Here is a 21,397-nt window from a genome sequence, read left to right on the forward strand (position 1 = left end):
TAACTTGTATTGACCGCCATTCAAATGACAGCGTTATTTTCCCCCAAAAGTGGGCGGAGCCGTACTTTTTGCCCGGAAGTGACGCATTTGTTACTCATGTATATGAAGTGAGGTGTAATTTCCCTTCTAGCCATTTGAAATGTATCTTGGATCCGTGGATTAAAAAGTACAATACCTGCCTGAATTGTAGGGAAGTAGAAGTATAAAGAAGCAGAAAATGTAAATACTCTAATAAAGAAAAAGTACTACCAAATTGTACTTAAATGCATGATTTGTAATGGAGTGCTATCACATTAAAGTAGTGGTACCATTTGATGCGTTATTATGAAAATACTTCAATTAACTACAAATCATTTTTTAAAACCTGTTGAATAAAAACACACACAATCATATGTGGTAAAATACTTTTATAGAGCAGTAATCCATATCTGAAATAAATCATCCAAGCAGAACTCATCTTACTCATTTTCTCAATTTATATATATTCCTTTTTATGTATATATATCATTTGTGTGTGTGTGTGTGTGTGTGTGTGTGTGTGTGTGTGTGTGTGTGTGTGTGTGTGTGTGTGTGTGTGTGTGTGTGTAGACGTGTTGCATCAATTACAGTATATTAAAAGATTGAAATACATAATAATTCTTTTTAAATGTCTCTGGATATAAAAGCTGGTGTTCTGACCCTCATTAGTCCATAATGAAGATGAATCCCTTCTATATTTTTCTCTCTCTGCCTATAAACTTTAAACATTTATAAATATCTTCCCTCCTCTGCTCTGTATTGCCTCTTGTACGGTGCCCCCTGCCCCGTCCCACCCCCTATATGTATCTCCTAATTGCTTCATAACTGTGAGTCATGTTGTGCACTGAACTTTTGCTTTTATTTGACTTCAGCACTTTTACTTCCCTGCGCCAGAATGTGACCTGTAAGTGCTGAAGAGGCATTTTTTCAAAGCAGCATGTTTGCCCCAGTCAAAACGTTCTCATCGACTCCAGCGGTAAAATCTCTCCTCCCACAGTTGGCATTTTAATTCAGTCTGCTCGTTTTGTTCATAGTTCATCATCTATAGTACGCAGTGCATTACGGTATCAAAATGTCTCTCGCACTCAGAGGAACCAGAAACATTTCTTCCGGTTCTTCTTGGTGGTGGCGGGGGGTCTTTCCGTCTGAGGGGAGTCCAATTGTTGTGGAGTGGAGGGTTGGGGAGTGGGGGTCTGTGGGGAGCCTTCGGGGGGGTCGCCCACCTTCCACTTGCGGACCACCTGGCCCTCCTGCAGACGGAAGTCATGCTCTACACTAAAAAAAGAGAAGAGACACAATACAAATCAAGAGTTAGTAGCTGTTTTCACTCTCACCTGACTTTTTCTCAAAATTCTGACTTTTTCTAAAAGAAATTGACTTTTTAATTTTTTTTAACTTTTTCTCAAAATTCAATTTTTTTTCTCAAAATATTCTGACTTTTTTCTCAAGATCTCAAAATTCAGATTTTTCAGAATACTTAACATTTTTAATAATCCCTCGTCACTGGTTTGAGCTTCAATCTCAGGATCCATGTATCTGTGATCCTCTCCAGAATGGCATCACATACAGAGCATCAACTAGTTCCTGAGCAGTGTCCTTCACATGCTGATATCCAAGAGAGGGAGTTACACAGTCACAAGATGGAGGAATACCGCTTCTTGTAGGTAATCGTAAATCCTGTCATGTTCAAAGTACTGAGTTTTTTCTCAAAATGTTGGCTTTTTTCTGAAAATATCAAAATTCTGACTTTCTCTCAAAATCTCAAAAGTCTGACTTTTTCCAAAAATTCAGAATCCTGTACTTTTTCTCAAAATTCTGTATTTTTCTAAAAATCTAAAAATTCTGACTTTCTCTCAAAATCTCAAACAGAGTCCTTCACATGCTGATATCCAAGAGAGGGAGTTACACAGTCACAAGATGGAGGAATAGAAAGCAGTATTCAATGTTTACTTCAGATTAGCTCCACGTCAGAAATGAGCATGCTTGATGTCTCTCTCCATAGAGGCTGAATCATCATGTTAATCACATAGCTATCATCTGCCTCAAACATCCTGTCATGTTCACAGCTACAGTTGGGATACCTTTGTTATCATGGACTCTCATGTTGGAAGAGGACATTCAGTATTTTCCCAACAGTGTTTTTTTTTGCTACATTTTTGGTCTCCTCCCCACATACACCTGCCCTTCCTGCAGATAATAGGAAATGCAGGAAAGTGTTAGAGTAGTTTTGTAACTATCTTGCTCTTTGGTTCCTAAGTGCTCCTCTAAATTCTCATTAACGTTGTGTCTGTCTGCTGTGCTAAGTAGGCAGGGTGCAGTGGGTTTGAGCAGCTTCGTCATAACGCTCCCTAAAGCCGAGGAGAGCTTCAGATCCGAGTGATAATACTCTGTAGAGACTCTTCCCCACGAGTGGCGGCTTTCATATCGTCACATTGTTCCCACATTGTTATTACAAAGAAATCAATTAGCGCCACTTGCAGAAATAAATATGAAGAGTGTGAACAGAAGAAAACACAAGAAAGTGTGTGAAGCACCGAAAGAGACTCCCGCATCTCTGCAGTCACACACACACCGAACGAAAAGTCATAAAGGTGCATCGTCAGCAGGGATTTTGGGCCCCATGAAAATAAAATAGTTTGGGCCCCTGTCAGTCACGGGCCCTTAGAATCGTCCTAACCTTTCACCCCCTTACGGCGCCCCTGATCGTCAGTCACGTGACGGCTCAGAGCTGAACGAGAGGTGAACTCTGAAGCACCTCTGCAGAGGCTATAGGTAAATGTAAGCAAAATGCATCTGCAGTAAAAAAGGACAATATTTGCTCGGTGAATTACTTTTGTCAGCAGTTACATGTTGGGTACAGATTCCCCCCCCCCCCCCCCCCCCACCCCTCGAGAACTGTTTCCTTTCCCCTCTTTTCTTTTTCCTTATTCATTTTTTCTTTGCTGCTATTCTTGCTTATTATGCAGTGGCCTAGTTAGCTGGTGTTTCTCATCACAGCAGCACAGATGCTGGAAATAAAGAGGACTCCCTCGGTTGAGGAAGAGAGGAGGACTGGAACAATAAGGACTCTCATCACATTCACATCCATCTGGCTTCTTTTTTTGTTTTACGTAGCTCCCACTCCCTCAACCACTTCACTGTGAAATGCCCACTGGTGATCGAATGCGATGAATACACAGATTTTTAACTTATATATCTCATATTAAAACTAGTTGAACATAACACTTTGACATTTTTATAGTTATTGTGCTTTGTTTTATTATTTACTCCTATTGTGTTATTCTATATTGTATGTGTTCCCTGTACAGCACTTTGGTCAACTGAGGTTGTTTTGAATGTGTTATATAAATAATAGGGTGGTCCTTAGTGCTATGTACATTTTCGAATTCATTTATTTTAAGCTCCAACCACCGGAGTTATGATAGTCAAGAAAACTCTCCTAGTGAATGTTGTCCTCAATCTGACAACATGTCTGACAACATGTACCCCCCCCCTCATCGACCTGGGCTGCCACGGTGCTGGAACTGAGGCTAAACTTCCAGGTCGATGAGGGGGGGGGTATATGTTGTCAGATTGAGGACAACATTCACCAGGAGAGTTTTCTTGACTAATAGAATGAATTCTGGGCGTTTATTGCTCCTCAAACATTAAAACTAATCCAGAGTTCAGTGATCCTGGACTTCCTCTAAGAACAAAGGACAGTAACAGAAGAGCTCTGTGGCTTCAGGCTCGATCGCCATTCAAATGACAGCGTTGGTTTCCCCCAAAAGTGGGCGGGGCCGTAAAGTGACATAGATGTTACTCTCATCTATGGACATCGATCGCCTACTGTTATATTTAACCATATATCGAGCGTGATCGTCGATTTCCAATGGCTTAATGTAATTGTTCGCCTGACTGGCCATCGTAATCGGGCTCCTTGAAGATCCACAAATCCACATTTTTCTTACATTTCTGATCGGATTGGCAAAAACTTCAGAATTTGTATCGACCGCCGTTCAAATGACCGCTTAGTTTCCCCCCAAAAGTGGGCTGAGCCGTACTTTTTGCCCGGAAGTGAAAACATTCACCAGGAGGAGAGTTTTCGTGACTAATAGAATGAATTCTGGGAGTTGGAGCTTAGACTTTCCCACTTTCAATTTTAAGGACCCTAATAAATAAATAAAGATTGAGATGTGACCAACTCTTTTTGCTCCATTTTTGGCCTCTACCCCACTCCAAATGTTAATAGCTCTACCTGCCCTTTCCTGCAGACTTAAAGTGGACCTATCATGCTATATTTGAAATATATATTGTCTGTGAAGTTTTTTTCTTCAAAATACCAAACAGATCCCCCGTTGTAGCCATGCCTCATTCTGCTCAAACCCCTCTTTTGCTATGGAGGACGGAACATGACTTAAGTATAAATAAATAAATGTATGAAGAAATACAGGAATAAATAAATAAATACGTAAATAAATAAATAAATACAGGAATAAATAAATACAGGAATAAATAAATGACGAAATAAATACAGAAATAAATAAATGTTGAAATGAATACACAAATAAATAAATAAAAGAATAAATGCATAAATAAATGCATAAATAAATATGGAAATAAATACATCAATGTATAAATAAATAAATAAAAGTCGAAAATAAAACAGAACACACGTTATTATATATCTTTCATTTATTTCTACATTTACGCAACATACATTTATTTATTTATGTATTTATGTGTCCGTATGCTAATGAGGTGGGCGGTCCTAACCTCAGTCTGAAGCAGGATTGGTTACAGGAGTGTGTGATCATTTCTGGCAGAGGGCTCTACTACTAACGCCTGGATAACCGCGCTGATTCGAATGCAGGAGCTTTACTGTTTAGCCCTTATCTTTATACATCCATGGTTTATCCACAGTTGTAAGGTTTATTTATGGATATTGATTTAAGAGCCATTGGAGATCATTTACGATCATTAGCGGACCATTTAGAGAACGGAGAACCAAAAGACTATGTCCAGTTTCGTGTGGAACGATGTATAGAGGACTTGGCTCAGCTCGACATGATGTGACTTGCCACAAATCTATTGCTTCTGCCTGGCTCCAACAATTGGCGAATCCTGCTTCAGACTGAGGTTAGGGACCGCCCACCTCATTAGCATACGGACACATAAATACATAAATAAATAAATGTATGTCGCGTAAATGTAGAAATAAATGAAAGATATATAATAATAACGTGTGTTCTGTTTTATTTTCGACATTTATTTATTTATACATTGATGTATTTATTTCCATATTTATTTATGCATTTATTCTTTTATTTATTTATTTGTGTATTCATTTCAACATTTATTTATTTCTGTATTTATTTCGTCATTTATTTATTCCTGTATTTATTTATTTATTTACGTATTTATTTATTTATTCCTGTATTTATGTACGTAATTTATTTATTCCTGTATTTCTTCATACATTTATTTATTTATACTTAAGTCATGTTCCGTCCTCCATATTTTGCAGCCCTGTTAGAGAAACATGGATCTTCGGTCCTTAGCTTGAAAAAAAAGAAAGAAGAGGAGGCGGAGCTAATGCCTGATCAGAATTCTACCGGAGATAAAGTTAAATTATGCTGTGATAAAACGCCATGCTGTTCTAAACCACATCAAGGATTATTTCTGAAACAGCATGGAGCTCAAATGCTTTTTCTCTTGCGGGTTTATCACAAGGTGAGTTCTTTTTTTATTTCCTGCTTTTTAAACACATGTGCTCTCCAGTACAGGTTAGCTTTGAGAGTTAGCGAGGCTTGCTAATGTAAACAAAGACGAGATTACATCCAAAACACGTCAGGCATTGTTTCTGATAGCAACTCTCTGTGGGTCCGCCGCCGATTTGAGGTCAGATCGGATGGAATCTGTATCCGCTCGTCGTGCACCCGTTTTTAAACGATTTGGGTACGGAGGAAAAGAGAAAGGGTTTTATTTTCTGACACTGCGTGAGTTCCCATCACAAAGTGCATTTTGCATGATAGGTCCCCTTTAAGTCATACTCTACACTAGAAAGAGAAAAGAGACGATGCATTCAAGTGTTTTTAAAACTGAGGAGGACTGGAACAACAAGGACTCTCACATTCACATCCATCTGACTTTTTAATAAGTAGCTCCCACTCCCTCGACCACTTCACTGTGAAATGCCCACTGGTGATCTAACGCACTGAATAAACAAATGAAACCCCAGACAGGAGCACGGCGTAGGCACCGGGTGCGGGACGGAGTAAACAGTCAAACAGTGAGTGGGCACAAAGAGCGGTGGAGAGGATTTCTTTCCTCCGCAATATACAGCAGGTAGGCAAAAATAAAGCCACTTCAGATTCAAACAAACCCACGAATCTGAAATGAGGCGCTAGCGTAGGGAGTTGCAATGAACTGGTCAAAGGGGGGTCCTTCTGAGTCTTTTGCAAAAGAGGCACACAGCCAACAGAAAGCAAATGTCTCCTCAGCCGAGTGCAACGACTCAATCTGAAAAGTCTGCTTTTATACAGTGTCAATGCTTAGTCATGAGATAACTGACCCATGATCAGATCAATGGTCTCCATCTGTGTGGTCACATGGCACCTGGTGACTGGTCATCTACCCTAAGGGATGAGATCTCAATTGATCGAGTATCTTATGACTTTTAAGGCGTACAGAATTGTATTATTTATACAATATCATGAAAGCAAATTATTTGATAAGCAGAAGTTCCATTACGTCAGCAGGAAAGACAGCAATGGAGTCATAAATGTCGTTTACACTTGGGACGATGGGAACATGTCCACTAGCACAAAGAATCGTACACTTTGAGAAAAGTTTATCTGCACAGAACATGCACACTCTGGAGGACTGTTCACACTTTTTGGGTGTATTCCTGGGTAACCCAAGTGGTGCAATTTGGACCATCGGAACGTTTAATATTAGTAATAATGGAATAGACAATAGTAAAACAATGGTTGCTCCCGCTTTGCAGCAGCGTAGCACAGTGACTGCAATCGTTTTCAATATAGCAATAGCATATATATGTGTTGTTTGCAGAGGTGGGAAGGAGTGGAGTACAAATACTTCGTTACTTAAGTACATTTTTCTGGTATCAGTACTTTACTCCACTACTTATTTTTCTGACGGCTTTTTACTTTGACTTCTTACATTTTGAACCCAAATACCTGTACTTTCTACTTCTTACATGTTGAACACAAATACCTGTACTTTCTACTTCTTACATGTTGAACTCAAATACCTGTACTTTCTACTTCTTACATGTTGAACACAAATACCTGTACTTTCTACTTCTTACATGTTGAACACAAATACCTGTACTTTCTACTTCTTACATGTTGAACACAAATACCTGTACTTTCTACTTCTTACATGTTGAACACAAATACCTGTACTTTCTACTTCTTACATGTTGAACTCAAATACCTGTACTTTCTACTTCTCACGTGTTGAACACAAATACCTGTACTTTCTACTTCTTACATGTTGAACCCAAATACCTGTACTTTCTACTTCTTACATGTTGAACCCAAATACCTGTACTTTCTACTTCTTACATGTTGAACACAAATACCTGTACTTTCTACTTCTTACATGTTGAACCCAAATACCTGTACTTTCTACTTCTTACATGTTGAACACAAATACCTGTACTTTCTACTTCTCACATGTTGAACACAAATACCTGTACTTTCTACTTCTCTCATGTTGAACTCAAATACCTGTACTTTCTACTTCTCACATGTTGAACACAAATACCTGTACTTTCTACTTCTCTCATGTTGAACCCAAATACCTGTACTTTCTACTTCTTACATGTTGAACTCAAACACCTGTACTTTCTACTTCTTACATGTTGAACTCAAATACCTGTACTTTCTACTTCTCTCATGTTGAACTCAAATACCTGTACTTTCTACTTCTTACATGTTGAACCCAAATACCTGTACTTTCTACTTCTTACATGTTGAACTCAAATACCTGTACTTTCTACTTCTCTCATTTTCCAAACAGCTGGTTCCTTTAGTCTGAATGTGTGTTTGGTGGCGTGATCATTATTCTTTAGAGTCATTGCGTGCCTATTGATTTGAACACGATCCGTGTATCCATCATTTCCTGGTCTTCTCTAAAGAAGAGGGACCAATGGAAACGTTGTCATGTTGCCGTTGTTCAGCATGGAAACATTCATTAGCTAACAATGACATTATTGTTCTATTAATATAAAGGGAGGTCAGGTACTCTTTAAAACAGCTGCTAGTTATGGGTACTTTTAACTGAAGTACATTTCAAAGCCTCTTTACTTTCACTTAAGAAGTTTAGTCAGTACTTCTACTTTCACCAGAGTATTTTTAAACACGAGTATGTGTACTTCTACTTGAGTAAAGGATGTGTGTACTTTTGGCCCTCTCTGGTTGTTTGCATGCGGCACTTAATGCTATAGTGGTTTTTAAATCTGGAAAAAGTGTCTCCTACCACTTTTTCTAACAAACCATGCATGGAGTCCATTTCTGCCACCCTGTAAATAAAACACTCACATCTCCAAGGCCTTCTCATTTCGTGCCACCATACTGTTCAGCTGCCTATAGGACTCCCCAGTGGCTGCTGCTATCTGAAAGCCATCTTTGTGAAAATGAATTGCCTCGGTGCAGCGCTCTGGCTCAGTGGCACTGTGGCACTGTGGGAGCTGTCCACCCTCAACCTTAATTATCTGCACACTGCGCGCACAAACTGTGGCAGACAGGAAGCTGTGAAGCCAACACTGAACTGCTCCTCACATCTACTCTTTCACTGGCTTCAGGCTGCTCACATCCCCAGGTGCTGCCTGCGGGCAAACAATAATAGAGGTGGAGAAAGTACTAAGAAGTAAAAGTTGCAACGATGAGTACTAAAAATACCCTGTTACAAGTAAAAGCCCTAAATTCGAAATGTTTCTTCAGTAAAGGTATTGGTATCAGAATGTACAAAAATCAAAGTATTTGTTATGTCCGTTTACAGAATCATATACTGTATATAGTAGAGACACTACATACTGATATACACCTGAACATCAGCAGGAGAGGACTCTTTAAAGTAGAGACACTACATACTGATATACACCTGAACATCAGCAGGAGAGGACTCTTTAAAGTAGAGACACTACATACTGATATACACCTGAACATCAGCAGGAGAGGACTCTTTAAAGTAGAGACACTACATACTGATATACACCTGAACATCAGCAGGAGAGGACTCTTTAAAGTAGAGACACTACATACTGATATACACCTGAACATCAGCAGGAGAGGACTCTTTAAAGTAGAGACACTACCTACTGATATACACCTGAACATCAGCAGGAGAGGACTCTTTAAAGTAGAGACACTACATACTGATATACACATGAACATCAGCAGGAGAGGACTCTTTAAAGTAGAGACACTACATACTGATATACACCTGAATATCAGCAGGAGAGGACTCTTTAAAGTAGAGACACTACATACTGATATACACCTGAACATCAGCAGGAGAGGACTCTTTAAAGTAGAGACACTACATACTGATATACACCTGAACATCAGCACGAGAGGACTCTTTAAAGCCATAAACATTACTCAAGTATCTTTAAACCTTCGAAGGTGTCAAACTGCAGGTCAAACAAGTGAAGCAACAAAAAGAAAATCACATTTCTGACTGTAGGGGACAAGGCTGTGTGGTTTTTATTACAGAGCTTGAAGTACACACACAGCAATTACTGTGAAACTACTGTGAAAACACATTTTCTCAACTCTACCTGCACTGCTGTTATATTGAGCTTGCAGCTGCCGCCTGTACCGTATGAGCTCAGGTCAACACACAATCATTCTCTCCCACACTGTGTGCCTGGATCCTACATTACATCAACTCTGACACCCTCCTTTTCTGAATTATCCACCGTATCATTGGTAATACACACCTGCTGTTATTTTCCACTGGGGGAAAGGAACACATTAAAGTCAAGTACTGTACTGCAGTATAGGTTCGCTGAATTAAAAAGAAGAATAAATGAACCAAAGAAAGTGAAAACCATAAAGCAAATTCAGGCAGTAAGTTTAAAGATTCACACTTAAAGTATACAGCTTACAAAGAAATACAATCTGACCCTTTTACATCAAACATTATATGCACTTTTTAGGTTTTTTGGAACATCGTAATCCTGTTTGTGATCCACATCTTTAAGAAATGTAACAGCAATCTGATTAAGTCAGTTTTTATGTTACTGTAAGGCAGTGGCGAACCATCAGGGCCTTCAAGGTATTCAGAGATACCCTGGAACACTCAGATAAAACAAACAAAAAATCGATTTACTTATATAAATAAAATGAATAAATGAGAATGGTATCTGTGTCGTTGATCTGTAATATTACAGTGTGACGTTGATCTGTTTGTCCTTCTCGGACCATGCTCTACGCATTTCAGTGGGTTTGTGTTAGAAAAGAAAGCAACCAATCAGATCTTGTTCTGGGTCTCTGGGTAGAATCTCCTTCAACAAGGTATTCTCGCTTTATATATACAGTCTATGGGTATTCTACATCCTTGATAGGATGCCCTGGCCGTTGCACTGAATGAGAGCGTTTGGACTGACAGTTTGATCAACCAATCATATATTGATTTGTAGCCAGTGGGCGTGTTCTTTCAGAGTTCCCCTCGGTTCCAGGGTGTTCAAGAAGGCCCGCTAGTTCACTGGAGAGAGACAGAGGGTAGATGAATGCGACGAAGCAATTCATGCCGTTTTATTGTTTTTAACGTTGAAATGACAAGTGCAACAGGTGAAGAGGAAGTTGTTGCGAGTACCCTTTTCAAGACGACAATGCAGTGAAAAGACGGACATTATAATGCCGGGGGGCGGCGGCGGCGGGGGGTGTGTGAAGGTCCAGTTGTGATAGACACGGTTCGCCACTGCGTAAGGTAATACTTGTATCCTGAATACATAATCCCGTTACACGTAATCTGTTATTCCCGAAGCCTGCCTGTAACAAAAACGTCTCTTCATTTAAAAAGAAGGCTATAAGAGAGAACATTGCTAAGATATTTGGTGTTGATTGCCTTTTCGCTGCTATATCTCTGCTTTAAGTGTCTCCTCCACCACTCAGAGGAGGAGACACGATCTCCCGCAGGAGCTGTAGCATGAATGTTTTATAGATAAAGAATGAAAAAGAGATGACGCCCTGCTTAACCCCTTATATTATTTTAAAACCCTGTTTGAGAGTATTATTTTCAGCTTGTCAAATCTTAAGTGTGGATCCGATCCGACTGCACTTAGGATGCTTTTTACAGGAAGCTCTCTCTTCCCTCACCTGACTGCAGTAAAAGCTAAAGTACTTTTGATATACTAGTTTAATATCTTAAGTGCTAATTCCCTTTTAATTGTATTGAATGGACAGTTTTGAACTACCTTGAATCCCATGCAAATGATACGGTAATAAGTACAGATTTGCTGATTCAATGCCCTGCAGAGATACACTGTTCTTGGGCAAGGTCGCCGTCTCCCAAACCGATTAAAAAAAAGAAAAGAGAGGAGATTTATACAGTACATCTCTAGGGAATGAGTGGCGTGCACAGAGTAAGGTCACACAGTGGGAATGGAGAGTGTACGGACATGTTTTACAGCTAAATTAATGAACTACAGTACAGCAGCTGATGTGTGGATGACTTTGGAGTCACTTTGATCCTCACACTAAAACTCTGTAGTTGTTTTAATGACCCAAACATATAGGATCAATACGATTAGACTCACACATTGATGACATTTAGAGATGCCCAGTTCAGCTTGCTCGGGTTTTCCCTTTCCTGTAGTGTGTTATATACATTTGTGTGCATGTAAATGGTCTGCAAAGGCAAACATATTGAACTACATATAATGAAATAAAGGATTATATAGATATATATAGCGAATAAAGTACTTTATATAGAGGTATAAAGGGTAAAAGGTACTGAATATTGAAGTAGAAATGACCCAAAATAAAGGAATAACTCGTGGAAAAACGTTCCCTTTATAGAGGAATAAACTACCATATAATTATATAAAAACAATTATATGGATCACATGTGTCAAACTCAAGGCCCGGGGGCCAAATCAGGCCCTTGGTGTCAGGGTGTGGAAAATGGGACAGTTTAAAAAAGGACTAAAAAAGGTAAGGTAACAAAAAGTGAGCAAAAGCCGAAGGCAGGAAAAAACAAGAAACTAATTAACCGAAACTAAACCGGGGAGCACGACAGACGGGAACAGGCAGGAGACACGGACAAGCATAGGTGACAGGGACATGAAATGACGACGAACAGACATGGAGCACAGAGGAAGAGGAGACTAAATACACAGAAGGGTAATCACATTATTATTTAAGCTTGTATCGCTGCGAGGAGATTGTGCAACGGAGCAAAACAAGGAAGACTGTAAACACGAGTCAGACCTCAGGGACACGTCATTATGTGATTTATGCTATCTGCTTTGACTATGCCACATCATGTCTGCTAATCAAAGGATGCTAAAAGCTCAAAAGCAGTCAGGTCACATAACAATAAAACTCCTTTAAGCATTAAACAGAACATTGTATTTTATTTCAGGATATCAATTTGGCTTTTTTCCCCCAAGGTCAATACATTTGGCTTCATAACGTAAGGTTTTCTTATCAAGCTCCACATTTGTGGAATCAGCTTCCAGTTTGTGTTCGGGCGGCAGACACCCTATCCGTTTTTAAGAGTGCGCTTAAGACCTTCCTTTTTGATAAAGCTTATAGTTAGTGCTGATTAGATTCAGCCCCTAGTTTTGCTGATATAGGCTTAGTTTGTCGGGGGACACCTTACTTCTTCCTTCTCTCTGTCTATACCTGTGTACTCTCATGTTCCCATTAACCCAGCTTCCCCAAATGTCTTTCTTTTTGGTGTCTATATACGCCGGGATCCGGAGTCATGGATGATCCTGCGCTCCTCTGTCCTGGATCGCAAGCCCTGGATCTTGAGTCGTGGCTGTGGTCCTGGATCATAGGTCCTGGATGGATATCCTCGTGGATTCATCTTCCTATTATACACACATGCATTTCCAAACATTTGGACTACCTATGTTGCAAATGTATTATCTTTTCAATTTACACACGGCATGTATTGCACGTCTGTCCGTCCTGGGAGAGGGATCCCTCCTCTGTTGCTCTCCCTGAGGTTTCTCCCATGTTCCCTTTAAACTGTGGGTTTTCTCCGGAAGTTTTTCCTTGTATGATGTGAGGGTCTAAGGACAGAGGGTCAAAGGACAGAGGGTCTAAGGACAGAGGGTCTAAGGACAGAGGGTCTAAGGACAGAGGGTCTAAGGACAGAGGGTCTAAGGACAGAGGGTCTAAGGACAGAGGGTCTAAGGACAGAGGGTGTCGTATTGTCATACTGATATTCTGTACACACTGTGAAGTCCACTGAGACAAATGTAACATTTGTGATATTGGTCTGTATAAATAAACATTGATTGATTGATGATTGTTTGGCAGCCATTCAGAACCAACCTGTGGATTTAAATAACCTTGTAAAGCTTTAATGTCACCGTCTCTCCCTTTATCTTGCATCTTTTCTTCCATTGTGTTGTCATGAATGCCTAATATTTACATTTTCATAGCAATTTCCCGCTAATGTGACCTTATTAGCGAGCGACCTGTCACTTTGCAAACAGCTTTGTTTTTCAAAAAAATGAACAGCGCAGCATTTCCCATCAAGACTCTCAGCTTGTTTGTATGTATCTCCCTGTTCATGAATAAATAACATAAAAGGTTGTTTATTGCAGAAACTGGAAGATTTAAGGTCGGAGAACATCCTCTGCATCAAATAGCTTCGTAAATATAGAGCAAGTGAGGTTAAGATTGATTTCTGATGACGCATAAGCTCTGGGATGAGGGAATAAAAGCAGATGTAGTCCAGGAGCTTACAGTCCATCAGTTAGCCTTCATGCTATCCTGGTCCAACTCTCAGGGCTTTGTTTGCTCTGCAGAGCTCATTGTTCCACGGGAAGATGCTGCACAAAGTGTTTAAATGAGACAAGCTGGCAAACACTGAACCTGCAGCCAAATGAGAGGCTGAGCATCCAGGACTTGGGAACAAAAGATGTGAATACACACTCATTACTGGTTTACTTTGGGAGTTCACTGTGCTGCTGCTATCCCCGTTAGCTGCATATGTGACCTGGTTATTAAATGTAGCATGACAAAGGGATTGGTAGGTAAAATATTTATTATTTAATAGCATTATCTTTCAGACATGAACAATTGAGAGCATAACACTTCCCGAAAGTAGTGCAGGAATGAGTCATAAAACAAAGAAATGAGTCAGCCGTCTAGCACTTCCTGTTCTGGAAGTCAATGTTTTCAGCCTGAAATAAGGTCTGTGGTTAACACAAGCTGAAGATATATTTTTTCTACGACATAAAGCTAGTCAGTAAATACCCCACTGGTGGATTTTAAAACGCCGGTTGCTGACAAGTGTCTAAATTAGACGACTAAACATCATCACGCCCAACATTAGCCGCCTTTAGCTTAGCGGTGGTGACGTGAAGTCATGTGACCGTGCTGTAGTTCCTTTATAGCCCAACATTAGCCGCCTTTAGCTTAGCGGTGGTGACGTGAAGTCATGTGACCGTGCTGTAGTTCCTTTATAGCTCAACATTAGCCACCTTTAGCTTAGCGGTGGTGACGTGAAGTCATGTGACCGTGCTGTAGTTCCTTTATAGCCCAACATTAGCCGCCTTTAGCTTAGCGGTGGTGACGTGAAGTCATGTGACCGTGCTGTAGTTCCTTTATAGCCCAACATTAGCCGCCTTTAGCTTAGCGGTGGTGACGTGAAGTCATGTGACCTTGCTGTAGTTCCTTTATAGCCCAACATTAACCTCCTTTAGCTTAGCGGTGGTGACGTGAAGTCATGTGACCGTGCTGTAGTTCCTTTATAGCTCAACATTAGCCACCTTTAGCTTAGCGGTGGTGACGTGAAGTCATGTGACCTTGCTGTAGTTCCTTTATATGGAAAAATTCCATTGCTTTTTTTCCCATGCTAACTTTGGGGTCTGCTCACAGAAATGCGTCTTCCCTGCACCACCCTATATCTGGCTCTTTGGCTGCTAAATAATCTTTCGAAAAAGCAACGTTGAATTAGCTCGTACACAATGTTGTTTACCCACCAAGGACAGCAACAAAGCCAACATCTCACCAGTTCATTCACTCGTTGCCTTTCAACTTCAAGATGGATTGTATGCTCCTATCGTGTTCAAATCACTCCATGGATTAGCGCCTGAATCCCTGTCAAGTCCCCCCCTAGATCCCTCCTCTGACATGGCCCTATAATTATTCCCAGGGTGAGGACAAAGACATTGAAGTATAGATCTGTGTCGATAAATCTCTGTGCTGGTATTGAGGAAATTGGAACAGAATTTAGTGTTCGGCCACCCGGAGCTTATGAGGGCCAAATTTAGAGCAACATATGTGGTGAGGTGTGCTTTCCAAGTCTCTTTCTAACAAAGGAGCCAGGATTTTTCCTCAGTGGGCGAACACTAGACAATATACTGCAGTGATTTGTTTAGAAATCACTGCGGTATATTGTCACGATAAACTGCTTTTACTGAGTACAAGTTTAAGGTACTTCTTCATTTTACTCCACTACCTTTTGAAGGCAAATGTCAGGTTATTTAATACAAAATATGAATGTATTACTAAATTCATGATATATTATTATAGGTTAAGCTATAGCAGTATACAGTATACACAGAAATTCTATTAAATTACACGTTTACAAGCTGCAACATTAAAGTGATCTACATATTACTGAAACAATTATAATTATATTTAAATGTAAATTCTAATCCAATTCTTAAATGCACCATTCTGCATTTTTAGAACTTTCACTTTTTATTAACAATGACATTTAAGTACTGTACATGTACGGGTGAACATAGGTTAATAATAAAATGATATACTGTATCGTAAAAATTATATCTTAAGTATATTTTGATGCTCATACTTTTGCCTTTTTACCTTATTACTTTTGTTATTACTGACGTTTGGTCACTTTCAGACTTTAAGATTTATTTTTGTGCAAAGTGTGTTAACTGTACATTGAGTGTTGTTTTATTTGACAGAGACATCATCCATTCTCCTCTTTAAATGTAATAGATAATTAGAATAAAGTACCTTATACTATATAGAGGTATAATGGGTAAAAAGTACTGTGTATTAAAGTAGAAATTACTCAAAATAAAGGAATACATCTCGGAACCCTTTTTAAAGGAGTAAAGTACCATACAATATAAAAACAGTTATATTATAGAGGAATGAGCTACTAAATTACCATATATGAATATAAGGTGCCATTGATGGGGGAATAAAGGACCATAGAGGATAAGAAATATAGAGGGCCTTATATGTCCAATTTAAATTGACAGGCTTAAAAACGTATATATATATATATATATATAGTAATCTCAATCTGAGAACATATATTTAAGAGTACACTAGGGATGTAACGATATATCGAATATCGCGGTAAATAAATGTCTCAATACCGTCGTGAGACTGACTAAAATATATATTTTTTAAATCTTTATTCAACCAGATGGTCCCATTGAGATCATCAATCTCTTTTTCAAAGGAGACCTGTCCAACATGGCAGCAAGTAGGTTACAACATGAACATAAAACAACAGATAGCACAAAAGGACATCGTATTTACAGGGCTACATGTACACACCTAGAGACATTGACAAGTATCAACAGTATATTTATATCTCTGTCAATAAGCCTCACCTTCTTGGCAACAACTGTATTGTTTTTGAAGTGGTGGAGAGACAATGCACAGTTTGACCCACTGCTGTCACCCATGGCCAAAGCATATCTCTCTGTCCCAGCAACATCAGTACCAAGCAAGAGAGTTGTTTCCACAGCAGGGGATTTTGTAAACGCCCAAACATCCCAGCTTCTACCTGGAAATGTGGACATGCTCATATTCCTAAAAGATAACCTTGATGACGCTGAGTGAGTGAGTGAGTGAGTGAGTGAGTGAGTGAGTGAGTGAGTGAGTGAGTGAGTGAGAGAGTTAGAGTTGAGTTACTTGAAAAACTAAAGTGAAACTTGATTTATTCTATTGCAGGCTCTGATTATTATATTGTTGACACTTTAAAATACTACTATCTACTAAAATGCTGTACAAATCAGATTTATTATTTAATAAAGAAAAAAATTAAAGTAAAAAAAATATCGCGATATTATCGTACGGTGAGTTTTTGGTATCGTTACATCCACTGTTACAATAATCCAGCCTTGAAGTAACAGATGCATGGACTAGTTTCTCTTCATCGTTTTGAGGCAAGATACGCCTGATTTTTGCAATGTTACGTAGATGGAAGAAGGCGGTCCGTGAGATATATTTTATGTTGGCGTTAACGCAGTGCTTCTCAAAGTGTGGTCCGCGGACCACTGGTGGTCCGTGAGCGCCCCCTAGTGGTCCGTGAGTATATTGGTAACATTTCACATTTGAAATAAATAAATTTATTTAAGTTTTTCGCACTCTCGCGGGAATATCTCCGCAATGGAACGAGCTTAAGTTTCACTTTCAATTGCATGATATAGCTCAGATAAGCACCTTCATCACACATGTTGCCACTTGTTTGTACAATCTTCAGGCGATTTGTAAAAAATGATGTGTTTTTGGATATTTGTGGAGTTAGGTGGTCCGCGAGTGTTTTTTTATTGGTTAAGTTGTCCTTGGTATAAAAAAGTTTGAGAAACACTGCGTTAAAGGATAAATCCTGATCAAATATACAGTAACACAAATATTCCTTACAGTCAACTGGAGGCCAAGTTAATGCCATCCAGAGTGAGTATATCTTTAGATAGTTTGTTTTCGTAGATTCTTTGGGCCGAGTAAGAAAATGCTGCTCCAAAAACAAGTTGAAAAAATAATGAAAACAAGCCGTTTTCACTTGAAATAAGTACAAAAATCTGCCAATAGAACAAGTGAAAATTAGCTTGGTAAGATTACTTGAAATAAGAAGGGATATTTAGATAAACCAGATCTTGTAATTTGGGAGAACTATATTTGACCAGAATCAGGAAATGCTCAAAAGTGTTCTGTGTTCTGTTCGTTTTAATCTGTGTCTATGTTGTTGTCAGTGACGTATTGTCTTATATTTTTTGAATGCCTTTGTGAAGTGCTGCAACCTATTTTCCCCTCGGGGACAAATACACGAATACTACTACTGATGTTAGTTGGTGATTTTCCAATAAATAGCCAACTCAAAATAAGATATTTTACATAACAAGATGATGCAATGTCTAAAATCAAGACCCTATATCTCACTGCAGTTACTTCTGAAGTTATTATGTCTCATAGAAAGTGTAAAGACATTCTGACTAGATATTAGACAAATATACTTGGCAAGATTTCGAGTTTTTGCAGTGAATAACTTCCGTTTTGGCCAAAAAGTTTAAGGTCATCCAAGTTTTGATATACTAAAAGGGTATTTGTACACTTTACTTCTACTCCAGTATTACTCTGTGCCCCTGGCAGTGAGTCAGCTGAGGTGAATTAAAGGGAAGGTGATGGTTTGTCCTCAGAGGAGTATTGAGTGATTTCTGCTGGAGCGAAAAGGCTCTGATGGATGAGGAGATCTGAGGGGGGGCGGGACGTGAAGTAAATAATAAAAAAACAGCAGTAAGGATGCATCTTTTTGCATTACATTACATTACATTTAGCTGACGCTTTTATCCAAAGCGACTTACAATAAGTACATTCGACCAGGAAGACACAACCTTGAAGAAAACAGAATTATATAAGTACATCAGGTTTCATAGAGCGACACATTTCAAGTGCTACTCAACTGGCTTTAGATAAGCCAGTCCTTTATTAGTATATAAGTGCTTTGTTAGTAATTCTATCGCTCGAAGTGGAGTCGAAAGAGATGAGTTTTCAGTCTGCGCCGGAAGGTGTGTAAGCTATCTGCTGTCCTGATGTCAATGGGGAGCTCATTCCACCATCTTGGAGCCAGGACAGCAAACCCACGTGTTTTTGCTGATGGGAACTTGGGTCCCCCTCGCAGCGAGGGTGCAGCGAGTCGTTTGGCTGATGCAGAGCGGAGTGCACGCGCTGGGGTGTACGGTTTAACCATGTCCCGGATGTAGGAAGGGCCAGATCCATTCGCAGCATGGTAAGCAAGTACCAGTGTCTTGAAGTGGATTCTAGCAGTTACCGGAAGCCAGTGGAGGGAGCGGAGGAGCGGAGTGGTGTGGGAACATTTAGGAAGGTTGAAGACCAGACGAGCCGCTGCATTCTGGGTGAGCTGCAGAGGTCGGACGGCACATGCAGGTAGACCAGCCAGGAGGGAGTTGCAGTAGTCTAGGCGTGAGATGACGAGAGCCTGGACCAGAACCTGAGTCGCTTTCTGGGTCAGCTGGGGACGTATCCTAGCATCTTTAGCTCGGGCGCAATCATTCATAAACACACACTTACACACACGCTTTTTGTGTGAAAGGGATTTTTTGTTTGACTGTTTTGGGATTTTGTAAACAATCCTAATGGGGTATTACAGATGTAGGGTCAATGTGAGCTAGAATACATTTGCATATTGGAGAAATAGGCTCATTTTAACATTTTTCATTTAAATAAGATTTTTTTTGGATGACTAAAGATGTCAAAAACATTAAAACAGAATTACGTGACTGTGTTTTTAACCATTTTGTTTCATTTCCTGAGAGAAATAACTAGGTTTTGGGTCGACAGACAAATATCTTTAAGCTTTTAGCTGAATTTAAGTTGAATCCAAATGATTTATAGACAATTTGGTGGAGGCGTGTGGCGCAATGGACTAGAGCGTTGGAGCTGTCAATACCCCAAAACATATTCTTGGATAGAAATACCTAATTTTGAGTTATTTAGACACAATTAACACTTATCTAACATCGTTTCATGTCTTGTTACATAAGAAGAGATCATATTTAAGTGTTATTATGGGAGAATTACTATTCTTGTGGTACTGCTGCCTTATTAGGCCCATATTGAGCAGCGCATATTAAGACCAAAACTCATGTAGAACAACTTCCTTACGTACAATAAATAAGCACTACTTAGAGGGTTATTGAGGAAAAACTAATGGCTTATTACTTGTAGAATATGGTCATGCAGAACAAGGCATTAACAAGTGTTTTATACTGACTAATAAAGAGCCAATATACTGCTAATATGCATGCTAATTAATAACTAGTTGATGGTGAATTTGTGTACCTTAATATAAAGTGTTACCAAGCGTCTAACAAGTAACATGTAATGTAATGTAATAAAAAAACTTGAGGAAATACAAATAAATCCACTTGTCTGAGGGACTGATGAAAAATTAGGGACCAGATTATCACAAATATATATATATATATTTAACCTTAATCACATCTTTTAAATAACAAAAGAGTTTAAGAACTTTATTACAGGCATATTGGATTATCTTAAAATGTACTTTCCCAAAGGGTTTTGTTTTGGTAAAGCAACAGTTAAAGAAATACATAAAAAGTAGAAATACAAATATATATATAGACTACACAATATGAAATACACAGAATAAGAAGAAATACACTGTAATAGTGTAACCTGCTTCAAAGAATATGTAAACATTTGTATTAAAAACACTAAGTGAAATAACAATTGTTGTTTCGATTAGTTTCGTTGCCTCTGAAAGACATTGTGTTTGCAGATCATTTATTTTAAGCTTTTAGCCGAATTTAATTTGGATCCAAATGATTTATAGATCATTAAGTAATGACAAATTGGAGGGAATGAATAAATCCTAAAAATCCTCGACTCACTGGAGAGGAGAAAGTAAGGTTTCAACGGTCTGGAATGTCATCCTGTTGAAACACAAATGAACCTGTGTTCCTGCAGACGACATGTTGTAGAAACTCATTTATTTCAGCAAACCTCACCTTCACGCAAAGGCATTTTTCACAACCTGGCAACCAAACCGCTCATGAAGCATTAGCAGATGATGTATTAAGCATAAACGAACGTGTTAGCATTCTGCGTTTAATATCTCATCCATCGATATAATGACATACGCTCGGTGCCAAAGCAGCCAGAAGATTGAGAGTGGGCGCTAGTTTAAGAGCTTTAGGGATCTAATTTAGCTGTGGGTGTGATTCGAGCATGATTATTATTTATATGACACATCATCCACATTAGGCAATGCTTCCCTGTTCCACATGCCACTCTTGATCTTCCTCTCTCCTCCTCGTTTCAAAGACATGGCTCGATAGCGATGGGAACCATCTGGCTCCGACTGCTGGCACCAGACCGAAACTGTGACTGCTGCCAAAAAGCAAACAAGGGTTCTCAGTCTCCCTCTT

General features: G+C 39.2%; 1 protein-coding gene across 2 annotated transcripts in view; it reads right to left on the minus strand.

The window, feature by feature from the left end:
- Positions 1-392: 392 nt before the first annotated feature.
- Positions 393-21,397, minus strand: part of LOC117546017 (mucin-2) — a 62,181-nt gene continuing 41,176 nt past the window's right edge. For both annotated transcript variants that reach the window (XM_034216096.1, XM_034216095.1), the window contains exon 4: positions 393-1,293. In XM_034216096.1, the coding sequence (XP_034071987.1) occupies positions 1,104-1,293 (190 nt within the window). In that variant the 3' untranslated portion in view covers positions 393-1,103. The remainder of the gene's footprint in view (positions 1,294-21,397) is intronic.

This window comes from Gymnodraco acuticeps, unplaced genomic scaffold (assembly GCF_902827175.1).
Source record: "Gymnodraco acuticeps unplaced genomic scaffold, fGymAcu1.1, whole genome shotgun sequence".
Classification (NCBI taxonomy): Eukaryota; Metazoa; Chordata; class Actinopteri; order Perciformes; family Bathydraconidae; genus Gymnodraco; species Gymnodraco acuticeps.